The sequence below is a fragment of the Ovis canadensis genome, chromosome 6, assembly GCF_042477335.2.
Source record: "Ovis canadensis isolate MfBH-ARS-UI-01 breed Bighorn chromosome 6, ARS-UI_OviCan_v2, whole genome shotgun sequence".
Classification (NCBI taxonomy): Eukaryota; Metazoa; Chordata; class Mammalia; order Artiodactyla; family Bovidae; genus Ovis; species Ovis canadensis.
In genome coordinates this window covers 100080571-100107228 of record NC_091250.1, presented here as the reverse complement: position 1 = coordinate 100107228, position 26658 = coordinate 100080571, and the positions used below count along the sequence as shown (strand labels likewise).

The following is a 26658-nucleotide window of genomic DNA, read 5'->3' as shown; positions in this document are numbered from 1 at the left end:
TTGAATGTTGAGCTTTAAGCCAACTTTTTCACTCTCCTCTTTCACTTTCATCATGAGGCTCTTTAGTTGTTCTCCACTTTCTGCCAAAGGGTGGTATCATCTGCATATCTGAGGTTATTGATATTTCTCCCAGCAATCTTGATTCCAGCTTGTGCTCATCCAGCCCAGCATTCAGAGTAATAGAAGACTAGCCCAGAAATAAGAATGGTAGGAGCAAACTCGATATTGGAAAGTTTAGTAAACCTTATAAACACACATCACTTTTTCTCCTTCCTCTTCTTTTTTAAAATACACTGTGTTACAGGGAACTATACTGAATATCCTGTGATAAACTATAATGACAAAGAATATGAAAAAACAAATGTATTTATATAACTGAGTCACTTTGCTTTACAGCAGAGATTGGTACAACATTGTAAACCAGCTATACTTAAATATTAAATTAATTTTTAAAAAATACTGTGTTATCAGAAAATTTGAGGTACAATAAGGCCAAAAAATCAGATGATGACTTCTGAAAAGACAGCTTGTTACTCACAGTTTCCAAGAGGAAGGGATATGACTCTTAGACAGAGTTGTTATCAAGATCAAATAAATGATGCATAAACAGAATCCTGTTTCATCTATTTACATGTTTCTCGTTCACCAAAGGTCCCTCTTCTTTGAATTGTTTTTCTATTGTTTGTCTTTTCCTTATTAATTTGTAGGCGTTCTGTGTTTATAGGAGGCACCAAACATTCATTGAGTTCCGAATATATTCTCCCTGTCTATAGCTTATCTTTACAGTTTGTTTATGGAATCTTTTGTTGTAGAATATCAATTGCAAAATGTCTTATTTAAGAATCCCTTCCTTCTCCTATATATAAAGACATTCTCTCATACCTGCTTATAAGTTTTAAATTTGTGCTGTTCACATTCAAATGCTTTGTTTGTGTGTGGTATAAGCAGAGATTTCTTGCACGAAAATCTCTTTATTTTCCTTCAGATTTGTGATACTACTTCTATAATATATTGTCATACATGTCTATGAGTCTGTTTCTGGACTCCTGCTATGCTATGTACTCCTCCCAAAGTTTTACACATATTAACTCATATAACCTTCTCGATAACCCATTTTAATGTGAGGAAACAGACATAGATTAAGAAGAAAAAAAAAAAAAAACCACCTAAAGTCCAACAGTAAATGGTAGAGTTGGTGTGCAAACTCTGGCATTCTGACTTCAAAAACAAGCTATCCTGAATGGTGGGTACAGTGTCCTATGCACTGAAATCAAGTGTTTGCAGGATACCATTGTGATATATTATTACATATACAAACACTGTGTGTGAATCTGTCCTAATGTTAAATTTCTTCAGTAATTTTTTAAATGCTTAATCAAGAAGATGTAAAAAGAACAGAATATTATCCTAATTGTACACTTAAAAATATTTTTATGGGTATTCAGGCAAAGCGGCAATGGCGTGATAGCGGATATTATCATGAAATTTAAATTCACCAGAAGAAACAATGAAGCCTCAATGAAAAGCAGAATCGAGTCTATTTTACAGCAAATGACAAATAACTCTGAAGACGTGACAATGAATCCAACTCAGTTAATATGCAAGTATCATTTTTTTTATATACCATTTCGTTTCAGTGTATCCCTCTACAAATTCTATTTCTTGTTTTTATTTAATGAGGGACTCTTTTTTCCTGAGTTAAATTTTGTGAAAACAGCTTACTATGAAGTTAAATGTAATATATAGTTCACTAATATAAAATATTCTGATGTTTTAAAGAATCATATTCATATCATAACTTTTATTTGCTAAAAATTCTTTATTGTTTTTCCCCTCTCAATATTCTTTATGAGGGACATTGCTGTCAGATGTTCAATTTGTAGGTATGTTATAAGGATGGTAAATAGCTGTTCAAGGTCAGAGAACAGTTTAATTTAGCATCCACCTCACTGAGAAAAATGTATGTAATTGGAAGGGGTCTGGTAAATACTTGTAGAATAAAGAAGGAAATTAGATTTAACAATGTCTCTATCTCCTCTCTGAAAATCCACACTACTTCTGCCTGGAATGAAATTCTAGTTCCATTGTTTTCCATCCCTATTGCGATCACTGTGGTCCAAGCCAACATCATTTCTTACTTAAACAATTACACTAGCCTCCAAGCTACACTCCTTCTTTTACTTTCATAGCCCTTCCAATGTATTGGCCACATATTGATCAAGGAAATATTTTAAAATATAAATACAATCTTGTTTAAAAGTCTCCCATGTATTCCCACAAAATGAAACAAAAACACCACCTATAAGCAGAATACCATATTTCCTGGTTTACTCAGGACAGTAATGGGGACCATGTCAATTGTCTAAGAACCATTATTAATATTACCCTTTACATGTTCTGATTTGAACAATAAATGATATGGTGATCTCATCTAAAGCACTGTATGATCTCATTCACGCTCTTCCTCGTTTACCACAATCTGGCCACATCTTTAACTTCTCCATCTGCAAAGATTCTCTCCTTCCTGCCCCAAGCCTTTGCATACACCAGTCCAGTCTCTTAAAACACTTGCTAGATCACTCCCTTGCATCTGTCAAGTATCATCTGGATCATTTCTTTCTAATGTAAGCCTTTTCTGACTTCCACTACTAAATTGTTTACCTCTGTCACAGACATCTTCATTTTCCTTCACAGCATTTATCATAGCCGAAACTACAAACTTATTTCCATGAGTTTGTATTGTCTTCATACTACTCTAAGTTTTTTGAAGGCAAGAACCAGTCTGCCTTGTTAATCCTCCTTACTTCTCTTACTCAGTATCTAGTACATAATAAGTACTCTGTTAATATTTGTCACATAATTTTAAAAAAGAAATTACTCAATTCATGTATAAATACTCCTCCAACTTTGTCATGTACTACTATCTTAAGAAACCATGATTCACCTCATAATAAGCTCCAGATTAAAGGGTTCTGGTGACTCCCACATTGGACTAGTAGTTAATCAACATACACTTGTTAAAATTTTTTTTTTTAGTTTTTTATTTTTTAAATTTTAAAATCTTTAATTCTTACATGCATTCCCAAACATGAACCCCCCTCCCACCTCCCTCCCCATAACATCTTTCTGGGTCATCCCCATGTTACCAGCGGTTAAAATAATGAAATTCTTTCCTATCTGTTGGCAAATAACCACTACACCAGGCCCACAAAGTTGCCTCTCTAACCCGTCCAAATTCTCCTATCCCTATCCTGGACTCCCAGATCCAGACCCTGAAACTACAGAGTTGATGCTTAGCACATCAAGGACCTCCAAGACACTGCTCCAGCTCTGTGGGTGGTTGTGTCCTGCCTGACTTGCTGATGTTTATTCAAGTTTGTCTAATGCCCACAACAACCACATACTATAGATCCTTCTATTGTCCCCACTCAGAAAATATAGATAATTGTCCAGGGCATATAGGCAGGATGAAGGCTAATGTTAAAAGTAAAGGTGTCAAAAAAAAAAAAAGAGTATAGGTGTCGAATGAGGAAAGCATGTACTCAAGTAGTAGCTAAAGGGATGGGAAAGATGGGGCTAATTCAAAGGATAGTTAGATGCTAGAAGGTACAAAATTCGGAAGCCAATACGATGTGGGAAATAATGAGAAAGGAGTTAGAGACCATTTCAGATTTCCAGCTATTGGTGGAAGTGATGTCATTTATTAAGTGTGTATGTGTTTGTGTGTGTGTGTTAGTGGCTCAGTAGTGTGCAACTCTTTGAGACCTCATGGACCGTAGCCCACTGGGATCCTCTGTCCATGGGATTTTCCAGACAAGGATATCAGAATGGGTTGTCATTCTCTTCTCCAGGGGATCTTTCCAATCCAGGGATCAAACCTAAGTCTCCTGCAGTGCAGGCAGATTCTTTATCATCAGAGCCACCAGGGAAGTAGTAAATTGGGGCTAAAATTGGGGGACATTGAGTTTGAGATGGCTTTAGGACATTCAGAGGAAACAGCTCTGTAAGCAGAAATCGAACTGGAATAGACAGGCCTTCAGTGTCTGGTACCAACATAGTTTCTTTCTGTGCTCCCCCATCACTTTCCTACATGCAACATTTGTATTATCTCTACTGACTTCATTGCTCCACAAACATCTTATATCTTCATGCATTTGTGCCACTATACCTTTCACCTGGAATGCCTTTCACCTCTTGGCTGCCTGAAAAATTGCTTTTAGGTATTCAAAATACAATTCAAATATTATTTTCACCATGATAACATCTGTGAATCAGACAGCATTAGTAACGCTCTCCTTTCTCCTCTCTACTTTGCATTTAAATTTATTTGAATGATTCCTTAATTTCTTTCTATAAATTATGTGAGAGCAAACCCCCTATATTTTGTTATACCTGCAGTACTACAAATAATATCAGTCTAGGAATACAGATATAGTTATATATATATATATATATAAGAATAAGTGAAAAATTAATTTTTCTTAGAGTTTATTGCTTTGTATCTCAATAACTATGTTTCTGTTTTCCCAAGTAAACTGAGTGACTTGAGAACAGAAATATCTTTTAAATATCTTTTAACTGTTTGATGAGAAGTTAATGCACAAACTTTAGTGTGATTAATGACAAATTGGGGCAAGATAATAAAGGCAGTTTTGTGGAGCCTGTGACTCAGATTGTCTCAGCAGGTCTGGGGTGGAGCCTAGGAATCTAAATTTACAGAGTCCTACAAATGATTCTGATTATGGTTGTCTGAGGACTACACTTTAAGAGATGAATGTGAAATGATATAGTCTTTTTTGTATTGAACTGACTCTCCCTCTTTTTTAACCCTAGCATTAACTGGCCAGGATACAGTACAATTGTTCACTCGAGGTAAGATTTTAAATTACTTTGTAAATGTGGTTTACCAAAATAACAAGGGTAAATGTTCAAGTGATTTGTACTCTTTGCCAAGGAAGTATGTATTGAGATGGTATCAGTAATCTTAGTTTACTCATGTAGGTGGTTGTTGAAATTAGACACTGCAAACTTCATTGGGCTATGAAGTGATATTTAGGTTTTCTCCTATTTTCAGAAGGAGAAAGAAGTATTAGTGCCATTTCACCCACTCTGTATCAAGTTTGGTCTCATTAAAGTTTTCTTGGCAGCTTTGGCAAGTTTCTCCAGCCCTGATTCTATGGTAGCGTTTTAGCAGACTTGCAAATTACGTTTGGCTGCACCATTTATATAGCTTTTCCTAACTACCAGAATAGTTTGCTTTGTGATAGATTTAAGTTAATCATAAAGTATAATAAAAAAATTACAAAAAGCATTATGAGTTTTATGTCTATAACATAACAGAAAAGTCAGGGTTTTTCAATGTCATTATATATACTCTCAGGCTAGATAGCGGACATATAAACCCCTTGAAAAGAGTAGTTTGCTCCTTAGGCTGATAACATGTAGTTAGAAATTTGTTTAATACATCTTGATAGCTGGCCTATCTCAGATACTTAAGTGATATTATAAGTTAATACTTCCTCTATGGGTATTTTTCAACTTCATGTATATTTATTTTAATAATTAATGCTTCTTTTTTATTAGAATGTGCTTAAATAATTTACTAGGGGCTTCCCTGGTGGCTTGGATGGTAAAGAATCCACTTGCAACTGGGAGACCCAGGTTCGATCTCTGGGTCGAGAAGATCTCCTGGAGAAGGGAATGGCAACCCACTCCAGTATTCTTGCCTGCAGAATCCCATGGACAAAATAATTTACTAGAGAACTTCCTTGGAGTATGCAGCAAAGGAACCTATATGCCATTTATATTCTTAATAGAAGTCTATTCCTCCTCTATCTGGGAGATCTGTTGGAAAATAAATGCCTTTGGATGGCATCCTATTGAAGTCATATCACTTACCTTAGAGCTGGTTCAGCAACAGAAATTTTTCATGGTGATTTACGTCTAATTTCTTGGTAACATACTAACCAAGAGCAAATAAACCATGAAAGTAGGAGTTGAGTGATTAAGCCCACTCCAGAGCATTTCAGCTTTGGCCACTGGAGTATCATGGGCTTTCTTAAGATGTTTACATAACCTAATCTAGATACTTAAAAACTCTCAATCACCCTCAAGAATATTCTGTGGACATAAAATAATTCCTTTTCTATGGCCCATTTGGTAAGATAGAATCAGTTATGGATGTGGACTGGGTCGTCTGTGATGAACTGCATTACCACTACAGTCTTCATGATAAGAGCAGTTTCCCTCTAACATCACTATGCACATGAATCACTTGTTAAATACAGCTGCTAGGAAGTTCTGGGAACCTAATGTATGGCTTGGTGACTCTAGTTAGTAACAAGGTATTATACATTTGAAAGCTGCTGAGAGTAGGTCATAAGTATTCTCACCAAACATACACACAAAAATGAGTTCACTGTGTGAGGTATTGTGGGCTTCCCAAGTGACTCAGTGGTAAAGAATCCACCTGCCAGTGCAAAGATACAGGAGACCTGGCTTCAATCCCTGGGTCAGGAAGTTCCCCTGGAGGAGGAAATGACAACCTACACCAGTATTCTTGCCTGGAGAATCCCATGGACAGAGGAGTCTGGCGGGCTACAGTCCATAGGGTCTCAGAGTTGGACAAAACTAAGTGACATGCCCATGCATACATGTGTGAGGTGTGAGATGTGTTAATTATCTTGAACTTGGTAATCATTTTGCAGTGTATTTGTATATCATATCATCACATTGTACACTTTAAATACATACAATTTTATTTGTCAATTCCTTAGTAAAGTTGGAGGAAAAATGCAGTTTTTGATTTGTTCCCTAATATGGGCCTGAGAGTCAACATTTCTTTTTGTTGTTGTTCATCTTTATTGTGGTACAGCTGACAAATAAAATTGTAATATATTTAAAGTGTACAATGTCATGATTTGATGTATGTATATATTATGAAAAGAGTTCCTTCATCTAGCTAATTAACACATTCATCACTTCATGTATTTATTACCTCCCTCCCTTTTTTTGGCAAGAACATTTAAGTTCTACTTTTTAGCAAATTTCAATTATATAATACAGTGCTATCAGACACAGTCATAATGTTATACATTTGATTCCCAGACCTTATCAGCTTATATCATCCTTTAACCAAACTCTTCCTATTTCCCCTACACCCTGGCAACCACTTTCTACTGTTTCTAGGTGTTTGCTTTTTTTTTTTTTTAATTTCCACATAGAAGTGATACCATGAACTATTTGTCTTTGTCTGGCTTATTCCCTTAGGACAATACCCTACAGTTTCATCCATGTTGTCACAAGTGACAGGATTTCCTTTCCTTTTAAGGCTGAAAAACATTCCAACGTGTGTGCATGTTTCTACGTGCATATATACCACACTATTTCTTAATTCACACATCTACTGATAATCACTTAGATTGTTTCTACACAGAGCCAACATTTCTATCAAGCTTTTTGGAGACACTCATGTTGTAGGTCCACAGACCACACTTTGAATAGCAAGGCTATTGAGAAGATGGATATTCCCCAGGGAACCTGTGGCCTCAGCTATTTCCTCTAGCACTGACCTACCTTAAACCCCACTCATGACAAATTCCAAAGAACTGTGAATCTGCCCCACAATTTGCAGCCTCCATGACAATCAAGTTCAGAAATGTTCTCTAAAAGGAAGTCTATAGGTAACAGTCAGATAAGTATTCTAAAAGTATAACATATTGATCATGCTTTTGGAAAGCCTAGCATGTCCTGAGAAAGAATACATAAGACATAAAAGTCATAAATTATGGTGAAACTCCTACAGCATCTCCCAGATGTAAGCGTCATGATCTTCCTAGCACATTTCTTCCCTTTCCCATTAGAATGTGGGGTCCGCTCAGACCTGATAACCTTGTCTGCGGAGAGAATCATGGGAGGCATTAAAGCTGAGGAAGGAGACTGGCCATGGCAAGTCAGTCTACAGTGGAGCAGTTCTCACCGCTGCGGAGGAGCCTTGATCAGTAATACTTGGATCCTGTCAGCAGCTCACTGCTTCAGAAGGTAAGAATGCAGTTCCCTATCCATCTTAGCATGCCCTAGATGTTTCAGCGAATACTTACGTCTGTGTTAGAGGGTATCGATCAATCACATAGTACTAGAGATATTAAGTAACTTGCCCAGAATAACACTGCCAATGTGCAACACAGGTAAGGTTCATAAATTCAACTGGTTCCAAACTTTTGCTGAAAGAAAGGAAAAGAAGGGTGGGAGAGAGGCAGACAGAGAAGAAGAAGAGTGCCTTTTAGCATCTTCACTAAAATGACCTGAGTAAAAGAAGTTTAGTGTAAAAAAAAAAAAATCCATGTAATTTGTTTGTTGTCAAATATTTTTTCTTTAGAATTTCTAACTAGCACTTACTCTTCTGCAAATTGCTATACCTCACAAAAGTATCTCCTGGACAATAAACATAATTTCTATTGTTCATATAACTCTACTATCAAAACTCCACAAAACTCTCAAGTTATTTGGTTACATTTTGTTTTTATTCAACATTAGGAGCATGTTGAAATTATCAGCTTCCAATTCACAGAACCTTATTTTCATCAGTTTGTATAAGACTTTTCTCTCATTTTATTTTTCTCCTGTCATACCTGAATTTCAATTCTAGTGCCTTCCCTGCCCCCCATAGGCCTCACCCAAATACTTGACATGTGTCTTTAAATATGCAATTACCTGTAAAACCTTTAGTTTGTGTGTGTGCTTCTTTAATTTATACAAGTAAAACTGTGTATAAGTCTCATATTGTTCCTTAATGTTTTTGCTCAACCCTGGCAATTTTAATCTGGTCCACAACTGCATGTACCATATCCCTTCATCCAGCTAAGCTGCGCCAACTTCCCACAGCCACAGATTGCAGCACATACAACTTTTTCTCATGCCTGCATATGTGCCTCTCTATAAACCTTCATCACATCACTGCAGATGGTGACTGCAGCAAGGAAATTAAAAGATACTTGCTCCTTGGAAGGAAAGCTATGACAAACCTAGACAGCATATTAAAAAGCAGAGACATCACTTTGCCAACAAAGGTCCATATAGTCAAGGCTATGGTTTTTCCAGTAATCATGTATGGATGTGGGAGTTGGACCATAAAGAAGACTGAGTGCCAAAGAATTGATGCTTTCGAACTGTGGTGTTGGAGAAGACTCTTGAGAGTCCCTTGGACTGCAAAGAGATCACACCAGTCAATCCTAAAGGAAATCAACCCTGAATTTTCACTGGAAGTACTGATGCTGAAGCTGAAGCTCCCCAATACTTTGGCCACCTGATGCAGAGAGCCAACTCACTGGAAAAGACTCTGATGCTGGGAAAGACTGAATGCAGAAGGAGAGGGAGACGACAGAGGATGAGATGGTTGGATGGCATCACCAACTCAATGGACATGAGTTTAAGCAAACTCCAAGAGATGGCAAAGGGCAGGGAAGCCTGGCAGGGCTGCAGTTCACGGAGTCGCAGAGTCAGACATGACTGAGAGACTGAACAACTACAAATAAACCTTCAAGAATTTCTCTGACACATGCACCCAGAAGTGTATATACAGTGTGCTAAATACACTGCAGTGCTTTCCAGAATTTTGTATCTTCACATTTAATGCAAAAGAGTTTGAACTTCTTTCTCACCAACACAATATTATTTTTTCAATTTTTTCCATTCTTATGAATATACATTAGATGCTCATTACTGTTATAATTTTCACTTCTCCACTTACTAGTGAGTTTGAGTATTTTTCATGCCTACTGGCTGTTTGGCCTTCTCCTCCCATAAATGCCTATTAATATTTTTGTTCATTTTATAATGGTTCTCTTTCCATTTATTGTTGGTTTATAGAATTCTGTTTATTCTACAAAAATTTTAGATGTTAAACATTGCAAGAATTTTCTCATGGTTTTTCATTCATCTGATAAATATATCTATGGTGCAGTTAATTTTGTTTTTAGTTTTATATATCTTTTAATTGATTTGCTTTTTTAATGTTACAGATGTTTTATTGAAGTATAGATGATATACAATATTATATAAGTTATAGGTGCACAACAAAGTAATTCACAGTTTTTAAAGGTTATACTCCATTCATTATAAAATATTGGCTACAATCCCTGTGTTATACTATATATCCTTATAGTTTATTTATTTTATCCATAACAGTTTATAGTTCTTAATCCCCTGCCCTATCTTGTACCTCCCCCTCTTTCTACCCTTAGTAACCATTAGTTTGCGCTCTATGTACAGCACACTTAGTGTTAATTTCACGAAATTCATTCTTCTTAACTGTTCAGTTTGTATTTTGGGAGTTTGGCAAAAAGCCCCTATTCCTAGATCATAAAGATAATGCCTTACATTTTGTATACATTAGTGCTCTGTCTCTTTCTGTATTCATACACACAAACATATGCACCAAAATCTTCAACAAGCAACATACTTAGTACAGAAAAATCATTTATCCACTGATAAGACAAGGAGCTCATTCATCACTACTATTTAAATGGGGCTTCTGCCTAAAGGAAAGGAAAAAAATAACAAAAGGAATCAGTTAAAACTAAAGTGAATGGTGTTTCAGACTTCTTAGTTGCTTAAATGGAAGGATGTAGAAAAAGGGAGAAATAAAAGAACAGTTTTGCTACACTAGTGTTCTTCAAAGTACCAGAATATCCTCATTGGAACAGAACACCAGGATGTTCATCACCCCACAATATGTTTGCTAAAGCATTTCCATGTTTCTTTAGACCAATGATCATTGTGCCAGTAAAGAGTTACAGAAATAGATCCCAAAGAAATGTCTATCAACTAGTTCCTAGATTGGGGGGCCGGGGCCAGGGCTGGATGACGAACGCAAAATCCAAACATTTGAAATTCTCACAAGTTCTCTATTCAAATAGCATGTTTTCATATTTTTTAGCTACTCTGATCCTCGTCAATGGATTGCCACCTTTGGTACTTCCACAACATCTCCTCAACAGAGAGTAGCAGTAAGGAGCATTTTAATCCATGACAATTATAATCCTGAAACTCATGAAAACGATATTGCACTTGTACAACTTGATAAAGAAGTCACCTTTAACCGATATATTCATACAGTGTGTCTCCCAGAGGCTAACCAGGCCATTTCTCCTGGTTCCACTGCTTATGTAACAGGATGGGGATCTCAGAGTTATAGCGGTAAGTCTCTCAGGAAAAATAAAAACAAAGACAACAGCAATATCTCCTGGTACTTGCCACTATGCACTTTTTTTCTAATCAAGGGACACCTTAAAGGCAGGTTCTTCAGAGAAAATCATCCTACAGTTTGATCATCCTAAGCTCTAACAAGAGTTCCCTCAGCAAAGGAAAGTGCTGTCCCTAGAAGCTATAGGGAATTCTCAAATATAGTAATAGGGAAATGTGAAAGGAAGTGACGAAAAAATATGAGTTCTTCAATAATTCAGAGACTCTACAGAGACTTAAGTGTCTCCCCTAAAAAGAAAATTTTTTAAATTTAAGATAGAATTTGGATAGGTATCCTCTAAGGGTTTTAACAACCTTTAAGGTATTACCAGCCATTTAAGTTATTCTGAAATGAAATAAAATTCTGCCTTTACAGCAAGAAATTCTGTGTATACACAAATGTTTTTCACACTTGTTTTTGAAGTGAATAAAATCAGATTAAAAATAAGGATAACATGAAAGAGCAAATATGACCAAAGGGAAAACAAGAGTTATCAGCTAGGGAGTGGAAGGGTAGAATTAACAATATGTGTATGTTTCTACCCATGTTGTAGACCATCTCTCCAAGGAATAAAACAAAAGCCTCATTGTCCTAAAAAAAAAGTTCATTGTATTTTCATGGCCCAAAGTAATTTGGTATAATAGATAAAATTTGTGCCAATAAGAAAAAATGGCAATGCCATTGTGAAGAAACATCAATATGCAATAAATTCATTCTTTAGCCTTGAAACCAGATTGGTTACTCTTTTGTTACTAGATTAAAGGTTACTTCAACATGTAAATTTCTAATTCAGAATCACTCAGTGGATGTTTCAGAGTCTACTAATCTATTTTAAGGAAGCAGATGCTTTTCCCTTATGGTCTAAGGGGCACTATTTCACAAAGCTAAAGTAAAACAAACAAAACAAAGATACTGATGTATGTAAAGGGGTTATCCATCTCTAATGCAGAAATCATTGCTAAGGAAAAGACTCCTAGGACATCTTCAGTAGCCTTCTTTGCTGAATAAGAGATATATTTGGAGTACAAATATTCTTTCCTATATCCACCATAGCTTCATTAATTCATCTACCCTGAAGTCCATTTTATTTCTCCCTTTATATTTAACAGGCAGCACAGTTACAAATCTACAACAAGCACGGGTCAATATAATAAGTAATTATTTATGTAATGCACCAGCTGGTTATAATGGAGCTGTCCTGCCTGGAATGCTATGTGCTGGAGTACCTGAAGGTGGAGTGGACGCATGCCAGGTAAGTTCAAGACAGCCTTATCCATGTCATGTTCAAGTTTATAAGCACTTACTAGCATGTCTTACCATGATAGACATAATAGTAGTAGTATTGTTATTTGCTCCGTTGTGTGCAACTCTTTGTGACCCCATGGACTGTAGCCTGCCAGGCTCCTTTTGTCCATGGGATTCTCCAGGCAAGAATGCTGGAGTGGATTGCCATTTCCTTCTCTAGGGGATCTTCCTGACCCAGGGATCAAACCCAGGTCTCCTGCATTGAAGGCAGATTCTTTACTATCTGAGATACAACATAATTTTACCCTAAATGTCTAGATTTTACAGACTCATATGAAATTTTCCTGCATTTTCCACGCTGGGCCTCACTGATTTTCAGTTAAAATACTATAATGCCTAGAGTTTATGTCTCAAAATAGCACTTTACATAAGAATTTATGAGAGCCTATTTGTTTTTGTTCACTCATTCATTTTTTTTAATTGCATCACTTAATTTCTATGTGCCAGACTTTGTACAACATCACTTGAGCTCAGCAAGTGTATGGTCTAGAAGAGAGAACACAGGCCTAACTGTCTGTTCAGTGAGGCGGTAGAGCTGGCCAAATATAGGAAACATTGCATCTATTAAACTAAGTCCCTCTTAGTTTAATATTTGCTCGCCCTCTCTTGGTAACATGTTTTGTAGAGAAATCTCTTACTATAGAAGAAATAGCAGGAAAACACAGTGAAGGGAAAGTGCTGAAAACTGGCAAACTGGAGCACATATGCATTATCTAAAGGAGCCGGGAGCCAATCGGCTCCACACAGGGAGTGTCATGCAAGCTGGTGATTCAGACACTAAACCCTTCTCCCCATATACACCAGTGATTAAGCACTCATGGAAGAACTAACTACTAAGAGCAGTCAAATGAATACCAAACTATTCTAGAAGCATACTTGGTGATAATAGCTGACTTTTATTAGTACTGACTATTTAGCAGGATGTACTCAGAGTGCTAGGTGTGTTAAACTCTACTAAACACATAAAATTATTATTTACAGAGGAAGAAGCTGAAATACAGAGGGCTGTTATGTGGCTTACTGGAAATCATATAGTCATTAAGTAGAGGATTAAAACCTAGACCAATTCAAGAACCTCAGACTTAACCCATCATGCAACATGGAAGATATACCAATTTTTCTCTCCATATGGACTATTACATGTAAAAATATTTAGTTGGTTGATTTATTATCAATATTATAAGCGGCTCATAAACATTTCATAAGGAATGCTTTACCGATTGCCATATAAATTTCTTTTCTATTATTCACCAAAAGGATATTTTTGATATATCAATACTATACATGAAACACTATGCATTATGCTATGAATAGGAAGATAAATGAGATTTCTAAAAACATGTTCATGCAATAAATATTTTCTTAGCATCTCCTTTAGGCTAGAAGCTTAGGGCATAGCAGTGTCCAGAACACATATGCCTCTCTTCCCTGATGAACCTTACAGGATAGCCTGAAAACTACACACTGAACAATATCATAAATGCAGTGAGGGTTACAGAGACGTGCAACTGCTACAACGAGGGGAGCTGACTCAGTGGGAGTAAATTCAAAAGGCATGCAAATGTGCTTGTATAAAATAATGAAGTAGCAATGAAGGAGATATACACGGGGTGTGGGAGCACTGGCAGTAAAAAATAACCTAGCCCAAAGCTAGAAGGGGTGACACGGGAGGAAAGGTGGAAGTCAGGGGCAACCCCCTGAAGGAGGGGAGCCTGGTGGGGGTAGCAGGCTGGTGAAGTCTAGGAGATGTGCTTCTCATCTTCTCACACTTGCTGAAGGAACAACGTGTGTACTTGGAGGATTTTTTAAATTTTTGCATAACTTAGTATATAGTATTTCAACAGGAAATTAAGACTAACTTTTCTGTCATTATGTATGTGATTTCTATTATCATAGAAATAAACTTCATACTTCTGGGTTGTCTTAAAGTTTACTTATTTATTGTCTTCAAGTTTAAATAATCTATCACTCTATTTCCTTCAGGGTGACTCTGGTGGCCCTCTAGTACAAGAAGACTCGCGGCAACACTGGTTCATCGTGGGGATAGTAAGCTGGGGGTATCAGTGTGGTCTGCCAGATAAGCCAGGAGTGTACACTCGAGTGACAGCCTACCGTCACTGGATAACCCAAAAAACTGGGATCTAGTGCAATAAATACATCTCGGTTCAAGCGTCTGAATGCAGACATGCCTGTCTAAATTTCTAAAACTTTCCAGCTGCAAAAGAAACTAAGCGTCCTATTTTAACATTGTTACATAAATATGTTTCACACTATTTAATCTTTCTCTGTTACTATGGGTTTATATTTTCTCAAGAAAATTACATGAATGTTGCATAGTACTGGGGCTATGTGCCAGGAGAAACATAGTAAACTAGTTACAGAGGTAACAATTATGCTATACTTGTGATAACTTAAGTACTACTAGTGAGAAAAGCAGGTACCCAGAGAGTGGAAACTAGAGGCAACTGCGCAAGTCTCCAGGGTCAGAGGAGTTTCCTCTAAGGAAGTCTCATCGAAGCTGAGAAAGGGGCAAAAAGTATAGAAACTTGCAAAGGAAAAACTTGTAGATAACATTCAGGACAGAACACCATGAGGCAATAAAAATACTAGTTTTTAAAATTTCTGGTTACTTAATATTTTATATGAGGTGTGAGTCCTAAAAGTTATGTATGAAGTCACTGTAGAATCATATAGCAATCTTAATTATCTTGTAGGAACATGCTCCCAAGAGAACTAACCAATGAATTTCAGGCACTTAACAATCCAAACTAGAATATTCACTCCTCATCAGAGAACCAAAGAATTATAATTTTCATAACTATTGTTTAAAATACCTTCATCTATGTGAATGAGAGAATTTGTCTCCTCCATAGAGGAACTGAGTAAATATACCTACACAACATTCTCAGGTAACTTACAACTGTGTACATACGCATTGCTTTTTAACAACTAAATATGAGTAACTTTAAGATCTAAAGATCACCAGTGGCATTTATTTTTGAAAGTTTAGGGATCCTTTGTAGCTAACTCAAGTAATGAATTGAAAGTCATGAGGGAAAATAATAAGGGAAAAAATTTTTACTTTGCAAAAAAGTAAAATTAAAAAGGGTAAATAGCTTTATTTCAACACAATTATTTTAGTGAAGAAACTTTTCTCTCTCTCCTTTTCCCTCCTTCTTTCTCCCCCCTCCCTCCATCCTTCCCTCTCTCTCCCCATCTCCTTCCCTCCCTCTTTTAATAGATGCACATCCAAAGAACATGCATAAAATGTATTAACATTTAATGGCACAGCAATTTATGTAATATAAATTATGAGTGTCACTGAATTTTTATGGGATTCTAGCATGATCATCTATGTGTCAGAGCTTCCACCTTTTAAAAGCTAATTCATGACACCTGGATGTCAGAACAACTACATGCATTGTGATGAAAATGTCTTGTATTTACTCATGTAAAATTGTGAAAAGACCTCCACTGAAATCATTTACTTCATAAAAGCTGAAAATTTAACTGACTCTTAGTGAAATGTACAAATAAGTACTGGTACACATTATTCCAAATAAACTATTTTAAAATCACTTCTCTGCCTAAGTATTTATTGAAAGTTATGGTTTATGAAGGACAATCTAAAACAATTTATTTAATTGGTTCTCCAATAAGAGAACTGACAATTAGACTCTACAGTTTTGGCACTTTTGACTGCCTTATAATCAAGCTCTGTAACTAAGCAAGTATCTAGCTTGACACTTCCTGGCTGCTCCCAATGAGGACAATATTAAACTGGTCATTTAGAGTAAGTCTCAAGGGAATGTGTTTGTGCAAGAGTGTTGGTGTGTTTTCATGTTTGCGTGTGTGCCTTCACATAATCATAAACATACTAGTTTCTATTTATTGAAACCTATAAAGGAAAGTACTTCTTTAGCAGATTTGATTATTTCTTTAAAATATTTAGCAAATATTCATATCTTTATGAAGAGACATTTGAATAAATCCGCCTCTCACATATCACTTCATCTCCAAATTCTCTCATGATGAAGCAAAAACTTTAAATTCATCAGGAACAAAACAAATTATCCAGGGTAAAGAAATCAAACTGATCAGAATTCAAATTAAGTAGAAAGCCATTCTGGTGAAAAAGAGAACTGAACTAAATGAGAAATTAATTTAAAAAGCAAACAAAGCTCAGGCACTTTCCCACCTCCAATCACACAAGTTAGACTGGAATTACTCATGCAATAAAAATCTGTTGATACAGTAGTAATAAATGATTTTTACCTTGCAAAATTCATCCATCTAATGAGTCATTCATTTTTTTTTTACTCATCTATTCGTTTACCAATAGATTTTGAGCACTTCCAATTTGCCAGGAAAATTGTTGGCCAGCTGAGTCAACTTCAAGGAAAGAATAAGGTAAGCAGAAGAAGATGCAAAAGTCCTGAGCCAATTACAAGTTTCTGGGTTTGAGGAACACTAAGGGGTTTCCCAGGTGGCACTAGTGGTAAAGAACCCACCTGCCAATGCAGGAGACCTAAGAGACATGGGTTTGATCCCTAGGTTGGGAAGATCCCCTGGAGGAAGTTTGACAACCCACTCAAGTATTCTTGCCTGGAAAATCCCATGGACAGAGAAGCCTTGCCAGTCACAGTCCATGGGATCTTAAAGAGTCAGACATGAAAAAAAAAAAAAAGAGTCAGACATGACTAAGTGACTAACACACAAGAAGTCAGCATGACTGGAGTGAAACTAATTAAAGACTGGTGTTAGGGGAGGTTGAAGAAATAAATGTAAAGGCAAAATTCTGAAGGGAAATTAGATGATGATGATGATGATGACAATTACTTTTTACTTTCTAGACTTCCCTGGCAGTCCAGTGGTTAAGACTTCACCTTTCAATGAGGGGGGCATGGGTTTGATCCCTGGTCAAGGGTCTAAATGCCTTGAGGCCAGAAAATATAAAACAAAAGCAACATTAAAACAAATTCAATAAAGACTTTCATTTTTTTAATTTTTATTTTTACTTTATTTTACTTTACAATACTGAATTGATTTTGCCATACTTTGACATGAATCCACCACGGGTGTACATGCGTTCCCAAACATGAACCCCCCTTCCACCTCCCTCCCCATAACATCTCTCTGGATCATCATCGTGCACCAGCCCCAAGCATGCTGTATCCTGCGTCAGACATAGACTGGTGATTCGATTCTTACATGATAGTATACATGTTTCAATGCCAATCTCCCAAATCATCCCACCCTCCAATAAAGACTTTTAAATGGTCCACATCAAAAAAGTCTTTGCTCTGCTGAGTAGCTTCATTCGTGTCCAACTCTGTGCAACCCCACAGACAGCAGCCCACCAGGCTCCCCCGTCCCTGGGATTCTCTAGGCAAGAATACTGGAGTGGGTCTTTAAATTTTTTCTATTTTCTGAAGTCTACACTGGTGAAACTGAGGTTAATCATCAGTTGGATCCATTAAACCTGGAACTTACCTTCACTGATCCAATTCCCTTTAATTGCTACTACAAAACTTGTATGTCCTCCAAGTGGCATGTAATCTAAACAATATAATGTTTTCCCAGGTTGTGTCCAGTTCAAGCTCCAGTTGCTTAAGACTGGTGGCGACGGCAGACCCTCCAACCTGGAATGCCTCAGTGACCACTTAGTGACATTTTGACGCCAGAGGGCCAGGTGCTCCACCCTCAGAACATGCCAACACCACCATTTTATGACCATGAGTTCTAAGATGAAGGCTGTAGATTAGTTATATCTGTGCAGAAACGCAATTACCTTATCTTTTTCTTATTTCCAATCATCTTTCCCCACTCTCCCCATGAATGGTTAATAGGGTAGCAGAGATGTGCCTGCAAATGGGTCTCTCTGCTCGGGCTGAGAGTCCCTGCAAACGAGGCATTCTGCCAAAGAGTCTGGACACAGCCTTGAGTTTAATGGTCCCTTGCAAATGAGGGAGCATTCCCTTCTTGAGATAAGAAGGAGATGAGGGCTTTGGGCAGACTCTGCAGTAGACAGGTATTTCACTCCCCTTTGCTGTACGATAACATGTATGCACCTGCACTGTGCTGAAAAGGCTTATTCATGCAGTCTGGAATTCTGCCTAGGGGGCTTTTATAATAAACGGCAATTAGTTTTTTGCCCAGTTCTGTTCCTCCAGCCGGAGTGTGTGTCTATCTTTTGTGTGTGTCTTGTTTTATGTCATTTTACTCGTAATCTCCAACATCCCCACACTTCAGACCACCCTGTTTGCTTATCCCAAGTCCCTCCCTTTGGGAAGTCCAATTTGATATTTTGTTCTCCCATCTCCTCACTTGGCCATCTCATGAATATGAAACAAAGTCCCCCTGAAGCTGAGTTCCTCTGCCAAATTTATGATTAACCTCTCTATCCAAAACTATTTTTCCTTTCTTGCCCCATACCTATTGAGGAAAGTGGAGATTCAAAGAAAAGAAGAGATTGATATTGAGCAAGACCCTGTGGGGTCCTTCTGGGAATAAAAGCACTTCCTTGTCCCCTTTGTTTCTTGTTCAAAGACTTTCCCTGAGTTCCAAAAAGCACATTTAAACTGCATTAGTTCCTCTTTAAATTATATACATAACAATCTGATACTTTTTTTTGAGTTCTTTGACAGGAAGTAAGGCCTTGACCCAGGTGAAAGATGGTAACTTCAGGCTGAGCACAAGCATGTAGACCTCAGATTGGTTGGAACCAGAAGGCTGCTGATTAGGATTCCTGGACCACCACCCTATAACCTCATTACCAACCAATCAGAAGAAAGTCATGCATCCTGCAGCCCTCCCCTTAAGTTTGCCTTTAAAGATTCGTCCCTGAAGACTACTGGGGAGTTGAAGTGTTTTGAGCATGAGCCTCCCATACTCCTTGCATGGCCCCTGCAATTAGCCTTTCTCTGCCCCAAATTCCAATGCTTCAGTTTGTTTGGTTCCATTGTGCATCAGGCACAGGAACTTGGGTTCAACAACAAATAAACACTTTCTCTGTTGCAACACTCCGTGGTCTCAGCATTTGACTTGCTATCATCAGGCAAATGAACCTCATTTGGTTACACTGGCTACTCTGTAGAGAAAGGTAAAGAGGACAAGACAAGAAGGGAGACAGTCAGAAGACTAATGCAGTAATTGAAGGAAAAGATGGGACTGACTTGGGTTAAAGAGCTAACAGTGAAGATGGTGACAAATAATGCCATTCAGAAAACATCTGTGGGGAGAAACAACAAGAGTTTTTGATCGACTAGATTTAGAGGCTGAGGAAAAGGAAAAAATTGAGGTTGACTCAAATTAGGAGTCTGAACCACTGAGATGAAACTTGAGAGGCGTAAGTTTGGCTCAGGGGTGGAGAACTGACAATTTCTTTCTGAATCTGTTACATTTTAAACATACAAGTAATAAGGTCAGGTAAACAACTGTAAATGTAAATACCTATCTGTAGTTCTGGGGAGAGATTGACACCTGAAATATCTATTTGATGGCATTTACAGTTTCAGGGAAGTGGGGGACAAAAATCATGTTGGATGACTAGAAGAGGAAGTGGGAAATATAGCTTTTGGAAAATGGGGAATATGGAAGGAAATATCTTGATGATCAAGAAATATTTTGATGGCTAAAGAAGATGGAATGATTTTAGCATCACAACAGAAAGGGATTTAAATGAAAGAAGTTAAATTTGATTTTCTTAAAATTAAGAACTTTCTATCCAAAATACACTATTAAGGAATAAAAAAAGTCAAAATGACAGAGTGAGAAGATATTTGCAACATACATAACATATACCATATATCTAGAATGCATAGGGAATGAGTACAGATCAAAAGGAAAAAGATAATTCAAAAGAAAAATGGAAAAAGATTGAAAAGGCATATGAGAAAAAAAGAAGTTTAAGTGGATGATAATGCAAGATGAGGGGTTTAACCTTATTATAAATAAAGGAATGTAAAATAAAGCCATTGTAATGTATCACAGCCACACATGTACCAATGGATAAAATTGGAAAGTCTGACGATATCAAGCATTGGTAAGGATGTTGTTGTTTATCCACTAAGTCATATTCTGACTCATTTGTGGCCCCATGGACTGTGTCTACCAGGCTCCTCTGTCCATGAGATTTCCCAGGCAAGAATACCAGAGTAGGTTGCCATTTCCTTCTCCAGAGGATCTTTCCAATAAAGGGATCAAACCCACCTCTCCTGCATCATGGGTGGATTCCTTATAAGTGAGCTGCCAGGGGCTCATTGGTTAGGATGGGAGAGTGTAAATTTCTTTAACATGAAAAAAAAATGACATTCTCAAACAAGAATATCATATGCATATCCTACAATACAGCAAGTTTATTCCAAAGTGAACACTCAAGAAATGGTTGCACATGTGCAGGAATATTCAAAGCAGTATTATTCTTCACAGCCAAACAGTGGAAACAACCAAATGTCCATCAACAGTAAAATGGACAAATAAATCTTATTTTTCATACAATGGAATAAAATGCAACAATCAAAATGAACAGACTAGAGTCACACCTAATAACATGGCTGAACCTTAATATGCCAGCAAATATGGAAAACTCAGCAGTGGCCACAGGACTGGAAAAAGTCAGTTTTCATCCCAAACCCAAAGAAAGGCAATGTCAAAGAATGCTCAAACTACCACACAATTGCACTCATCTCACACGCTAGTAAAGTAATGCTTAAAATTCTCCAAGCTAGGCTTCAGCAATACATAAACTGTGAAATTCCAAATGTTCAAGCTGGTTTTAGAAAAGGCAGAGGAACCAGAGATTAAATTGCCAACATCTGCTGGATCAACAAAAAACAGAGAGAGTTCCAGAAAAACATCAATTTCTGCTTTATTGACTATGCCAAAGCCTTTGATTGTGTGGATCACAATAAACTGTGGACAATTCTGAAAGAGATGGGCATACCAGACCACCTGACCTGCCTCTTGAGAAACCTGTATGCGGTCAGGAAGCAATAGTTAGAACAGGACATGGAACAACAGACTGGTTCCCAATAGGAAAAGGAGTATGTCAAGGCTGTATATTGTTACCCTGCTTATTTAACTTATATGCTGAGTACATCATGAGAAACGCTGGGCTGGAGGAAGCACAAGCTGGAATCAAGATTGCTGGGAGAAATATCAACAACCTCAGATATGCAGATGACACCACCTTTATGGCAGAAAGTGAAGAGGAACTAAAGAGCTTCTGATGAAAGTGAAAGAGGAGAGTGAAAAAGTTGGCTTAAAGCTCAACATTCAGAAAATGAAGATCATGGCATCCGGTCCCATCACTTCATGGCAGATAGATGGGGAAACATTGGAAACAGTGGCTGACTTTATTTTTCTGGACTCCAAAATCACTGCAGATGGTGACTGCAGCCATAAAATTAAAAGACGCTTACTCCTTGAAAGGAAAGTTATGACCAACCTAGCTGCTGCTGCTGCTGCTAAGTCACTTCAGTCGTGTCCGACTCTGTGCGACCCCATAGACGGCCTCCCACCAGGCTGCCCCATCCTTGAGATTCTCCAGGCAAGAACACTGGAGTGGGTTGCTGCCGGGGTCCAGCCCCGGTGGATCCGGGGAAATCGAAGGGTGGACAGTGTTGGCGTGGAAAGACTTGTTTATTGATTGATATAAGATTAGATTAAGAAACTATCGTGTAGTAAGAAGATTAAGTGGAGGAAGAGGGCTGAATAGCTTGGTTTACGCGGAAGACCAATAAAATTCCAGACAAGGAATTTGCACCATCTACGTTGGGCCACCGGCGCCCGCTGGAGTATCTAAGGGTGCCTCGCCTTAAGCTCCCTTTCGCGCGGGTCTTAACAGCCAGGGCAAGTAAGTAGACCTGGCGAGCCTCCACGCCCCAGATGGAAATTCAGCCTGAAATTAAAGTAAAGAGCAGAGGGAGGGAAAGGAAGAGAAAAAGAGAGAGAGAGAGACACGGGGGGGGGGGGGGGGAGCCAGATTCCCAAAAAACCAGGCCGAGAGACTAGTTCGAGAAACTGGTCTGAGAAGCTGGTCCCATCCTTTATTGTTCAGAAGGCCTTTTATACTTTTGATAAAACAGGGAGATCAATGGGTAACACAAAATTATGTAGCATTCTCAACCCAGACTCTTTCTGTATATCATTTTGTATACAAAAGGTCTCAGGTGATTTACATTATCTTCTGGCCAAGAGGCTTGTTAACACTTTTTGGCTCTCTTCCTTAATGAATGTTAATTTTGTTTCCCCTGAAGTGTTTTTCTTTAATCTACATCTCCTTAAAGCATTAAAGTTACATCTCTATAGAACAAAGGTGCAGTGGGTTATAACAAAGAAGGTACTTAACTGAAAGATCTAATGTTGCTAACACCAGGTCTACTACTTGTTTTTCTATATACCAACTGTATCTAAAAATAAAGGATATGACAATTTGGCAGCAAGCATTGACTCAACAAATGAAACTTTTAATCAGTCCTATTCTAAAGATTTTGACTCCTCGGAAGCTCCTACATTCCTAGGATGTTTTAAGCTTCCTGTGCCTCCTGTGGTCAGGAGGCCTCAAACAATCACATGCGCAGCTGTATGAGTCCTGCAGGCAGGCTAGAAAGCCACCGGAGGGGTTTTTGGATTGAAACACTCTTTCAAATGCAGAAGACTAAAGCCCTGAATTGACTTTTTCCAGAAAATGTCAGAAGAGTGGAAAAGCAGAGCACAAAAACCGGCAGATTTTTGTTGGGGTACATGCTTAGGAATTTCCAGAGGGGCCCCTGAAGTCTGAGCACGCCTTGCGTATGTCAGCTTCCTTCCTCATGACCTTGTCACGGGCGGGATTCCTCACACTGGCTCCAGGCAGGTTGCCATTTCCTTCTCCAACGCATGAAAGTGAAAAGTGAAAGTGAAGTCGCTCAGTCGTGTCTGACTTTTAGTGACCCCATGGACTGCAGCCTACCAGGCTCCTCCATCCATGGAATTTGCCAGGCAAGAGTACTGGAGTGGGGTGCCATTGCCTTCTCCAGACCAACCTAGACAGCATATTAAAAAGCAGAGACATTACTTTGCCAACAAAGGTCCATCTAGTCAAAGCTATGGTTTTTCCAGTGGTCATTTATGGACGTGAGAGTTGGACTATAAAGAAAGCTGAGCACTGAAGAATTGATGCTTTTGAACTGTGGTGTTGGAGAAGACTCTTGAGAGTCCCCTGGACTTTAAGGGGATCCAACCAGTCCATCCTAAAGGAGATCATCCCTGGGTGTTTATTGGAAAGACTAATGTTGAAGCTGAAACTCCAATACTTTGGCTCATTTGAAAAGACCCTGATGCTGGGTTGATTGAAGTCAGGAGGAGAAGGGGATGACAAAGGATGAGATGGTTGGATGGCATCATCAACTTGATGGACATGGGTTTGGGTGGACTCTGGGAGTTGGTGATGGACAGGGAGGCCTGGTGTGCTGTGGTTCATGGGGTCACAAAGAGTCAGACATGACTGAGCAACTAAACTCAACTGAATGAAAGAAGCCAGGCACTAAAGAATATATACTGTATTATTTGTTTAAAATGGTATATTTTTAGGAATTCAGTCTTACCAATTTAAAGGTTTTTTTTAAAGAAAGTAATTAATTACCAAAAGATACCAGACAATATTTACCTTTAGAGTTGCTGGGTAGATTGTAATCATGAAGGGAAAACCTGGTTTGTTAGCAAAGATTTGTGGGTATATGCTTTATAGTAAGCCATTAAGTTGCATATATATTTTTTTATTTGCTTTCCTATGTTTTATTTGCTTTCCTATATATGTATTGCTTTTCACATCACTGATACAGAATATCTGTGGGCATTCCACCCACAGTGAGGGAAAGTAATCTATAATTCACAGATCATCCAAGAAAGAATGTTTGAAGAAAATATATGAAACTTTTTAAAAGTATATATCATGATAGACAACAGAAAAGAGCATATTATTTCTGCTCATGATTTACACTAATCTTTTAAAACTTGTTTTTATTTGAATTTTAAAGATTTAGCAGGATTGCCTGTCAATGTTAACACTGTTATTATACATAAACATTTCTAATGTGCATGTACTGCTGTGCTTAGTCATTCAGTCGTGTCTGACTCTTCACTACCCCATGGACTGTAGCTTGCCAGGCTCCTCTGCCCATGGAATTTTCCAGGCAATAATACTGGAGCAGGTTGTCATTTCCCACTCCAGGGGATCTTCCCAACCCAGGGATTGAACCCAGGTCTCCAGCATTGCAGGCGGATTCTTTACAAGCTGAGCCACCAGAGATACCCAAGAATACTGGAATGGGTAGCCTATCCCTTCTCCAGGAGATCTTTCCAACCCAGGAATGGAACTGGGATCTCCTGCATTGAAGGTGGATTCTTTAACAGCTGAGCTATCAGGGAAGCACTCTAATGTGCATAGTACTATTCAAATATCTGACTCTATTTCTTCCACAATTAGCAGTTTTCCTAAACTGTAAGTTATTGAGGGTAAAATAAAAAGATACATAAAACCCCATTTTGTAACAAGAGGCCGGATCAAATGATTCGAGTTAAATCATATTCAATGCTTCAGGTTAAATAATTGTACTTGTAAAAAAAGTAAAAATGGTTTAATAAAAGATTGTTTCGTTTGTAAATAGAAGGCTTCTTGAACACTTCATTCTACTTTTACTAATTGCCTCTGCCTTAACATCTAAACAAACTTCTCATTATAATAAAAATGTTCTGTTTTTGGCTTTGACTCCTTTAAGTATAGACAGTCCCAGGGACTTGACACATCCCCTGAACTCCATCTAGCCACTGCCTCCAAAAAAACTCCTTCCATGCAAGAAAAGAAAACTAAAGCTTCCATAAGTGTTAGCACAATGAAACAGGGAATCTGAAAGTACAGAGTGAGGTCGCTCAGTCATGTCTGACTTTTTGCGACCCCGTGGACTGTAGCCTACCAGTCTTCTCTGTCCATGGGATTTTCTAGGCAAGAGTAACAGAGTGGGTTGCCATTTCCTTCTCCAGGGGATCTTTCCTACTCAGGGATTGAACTCCGATCGCCTGCATTGCAGGCAGACGCTTTACCCTCTGAGCCACCAGGGACAAAAGGTATTGGTAAACTGGGTTTCGAGTGAGTCGGCCAGACTGTAACTTTTAAACTACCATACTTTTTTCTGCAATGTTTGCTTCCTTTCAGTTCTAATGCTGTCCTAATTCAGTACCTCTCATACTCATTATGGGCCATGGGGGGCGGGGGGGACCTGCATTTTGATCCTTTCATGATGATTTATCCATCCTTATAAGGAAATTTCACTAACATTTTTTTGTCCTGAACAGGCTTAGGATGCAGCCCTGTTTCTTTTCAACCATAAATGTATCACTTTCTCTCTAGTTTTGACAGTAAGAGTAATTTCATGAACTCATCAACATTGGCTCATAAGATATGTGTTTATCACCCACTTAGACTAAAAAAAAAAAACCAAACCTTTAAAATTATCCCACAGATGTTAAAGTCTGTATAATTATATTATTCTGGTTTAAAAAGGAAATCTCCATTTGGTTTATAGCACTTACCAGAAAAGAAAATATTTTTTCCTCTAAAACGCTGAAGCTTTTTATAATCCTTTCTCTAAAGCTTTTCTCTATAGAAGACTCAGCAAGCACTAGCAGTAGTCATCGTCGTTAGTCGCACAATTATGTCTGACTCTTTGTGACCCCATGGACTGTAGCCGGCTAGGCTCCTCTGTCCATGGGATTCTCCAGGCAAGAATACTCGACTGGACTGCCAAGGCATTGTTATTATAAATTGACAGTGACTTCATTTTTTTCCCCAAACCTGACTCAGGAAACATCAGTTGCAAAATGAAACGCCTTTAAATTTAGGGTAACACTTACCTATGGTACTGCCGTCAATGCCCACAGGAAAAATAAGATGGAATCTCGGTGGTAAGGTCGCCCTTCCTTTGTGCTTAGTCTAGTTTCATTTGCTCATAGAGGCCCCACACAGAGGCCTTGTATTAACACACTGGATTAGCACTCCCAGCACAGAACCATAAGCCGACCCCTTGGCATGTGTGCAGAATCTGCACACAATGCTGGGATCCAAGATGGCG

At 38.1% G+C, this 26658-nt stretch overlaps 1 protein-coding gene across 1 annotated transcript in view; it reads left to right on the top strand.

The window, feature by feature from the left end:
• LOC138442579 (transmembrane protease serine 11D-like) overlaps nt 1-14692 on the top strand; it is a gene marked incomplete at its 5' end in the record, with an annotated part of 36883 nt that extends 22191 nt beyond the window's left edge. Inside the window, 6 exons of the mRNA XM_069594234.1 lie at nt 1446-1600; nt 4834-4872; nt 7863-8040; nt 10937-11200; nt 12356-12494; nt 14531-14692. Coding sequence (XP_069450335.1) covers nt 1446-1600; nt 4834-4872; nt 7863-8040; nt 10937-11200; nt 12356-12494; nt 14531-14692 — 937 coding nt within the window. The remainder of the gene's footprint in view (nt 1-1445; nt 1601-4833; nt 4873-7862; nt 8041-10936; nt 11201-12355; nt 12495-14530) is intronic.
• Nucleotides 14693-26658: the final 11966 nt, after the last annotated feature.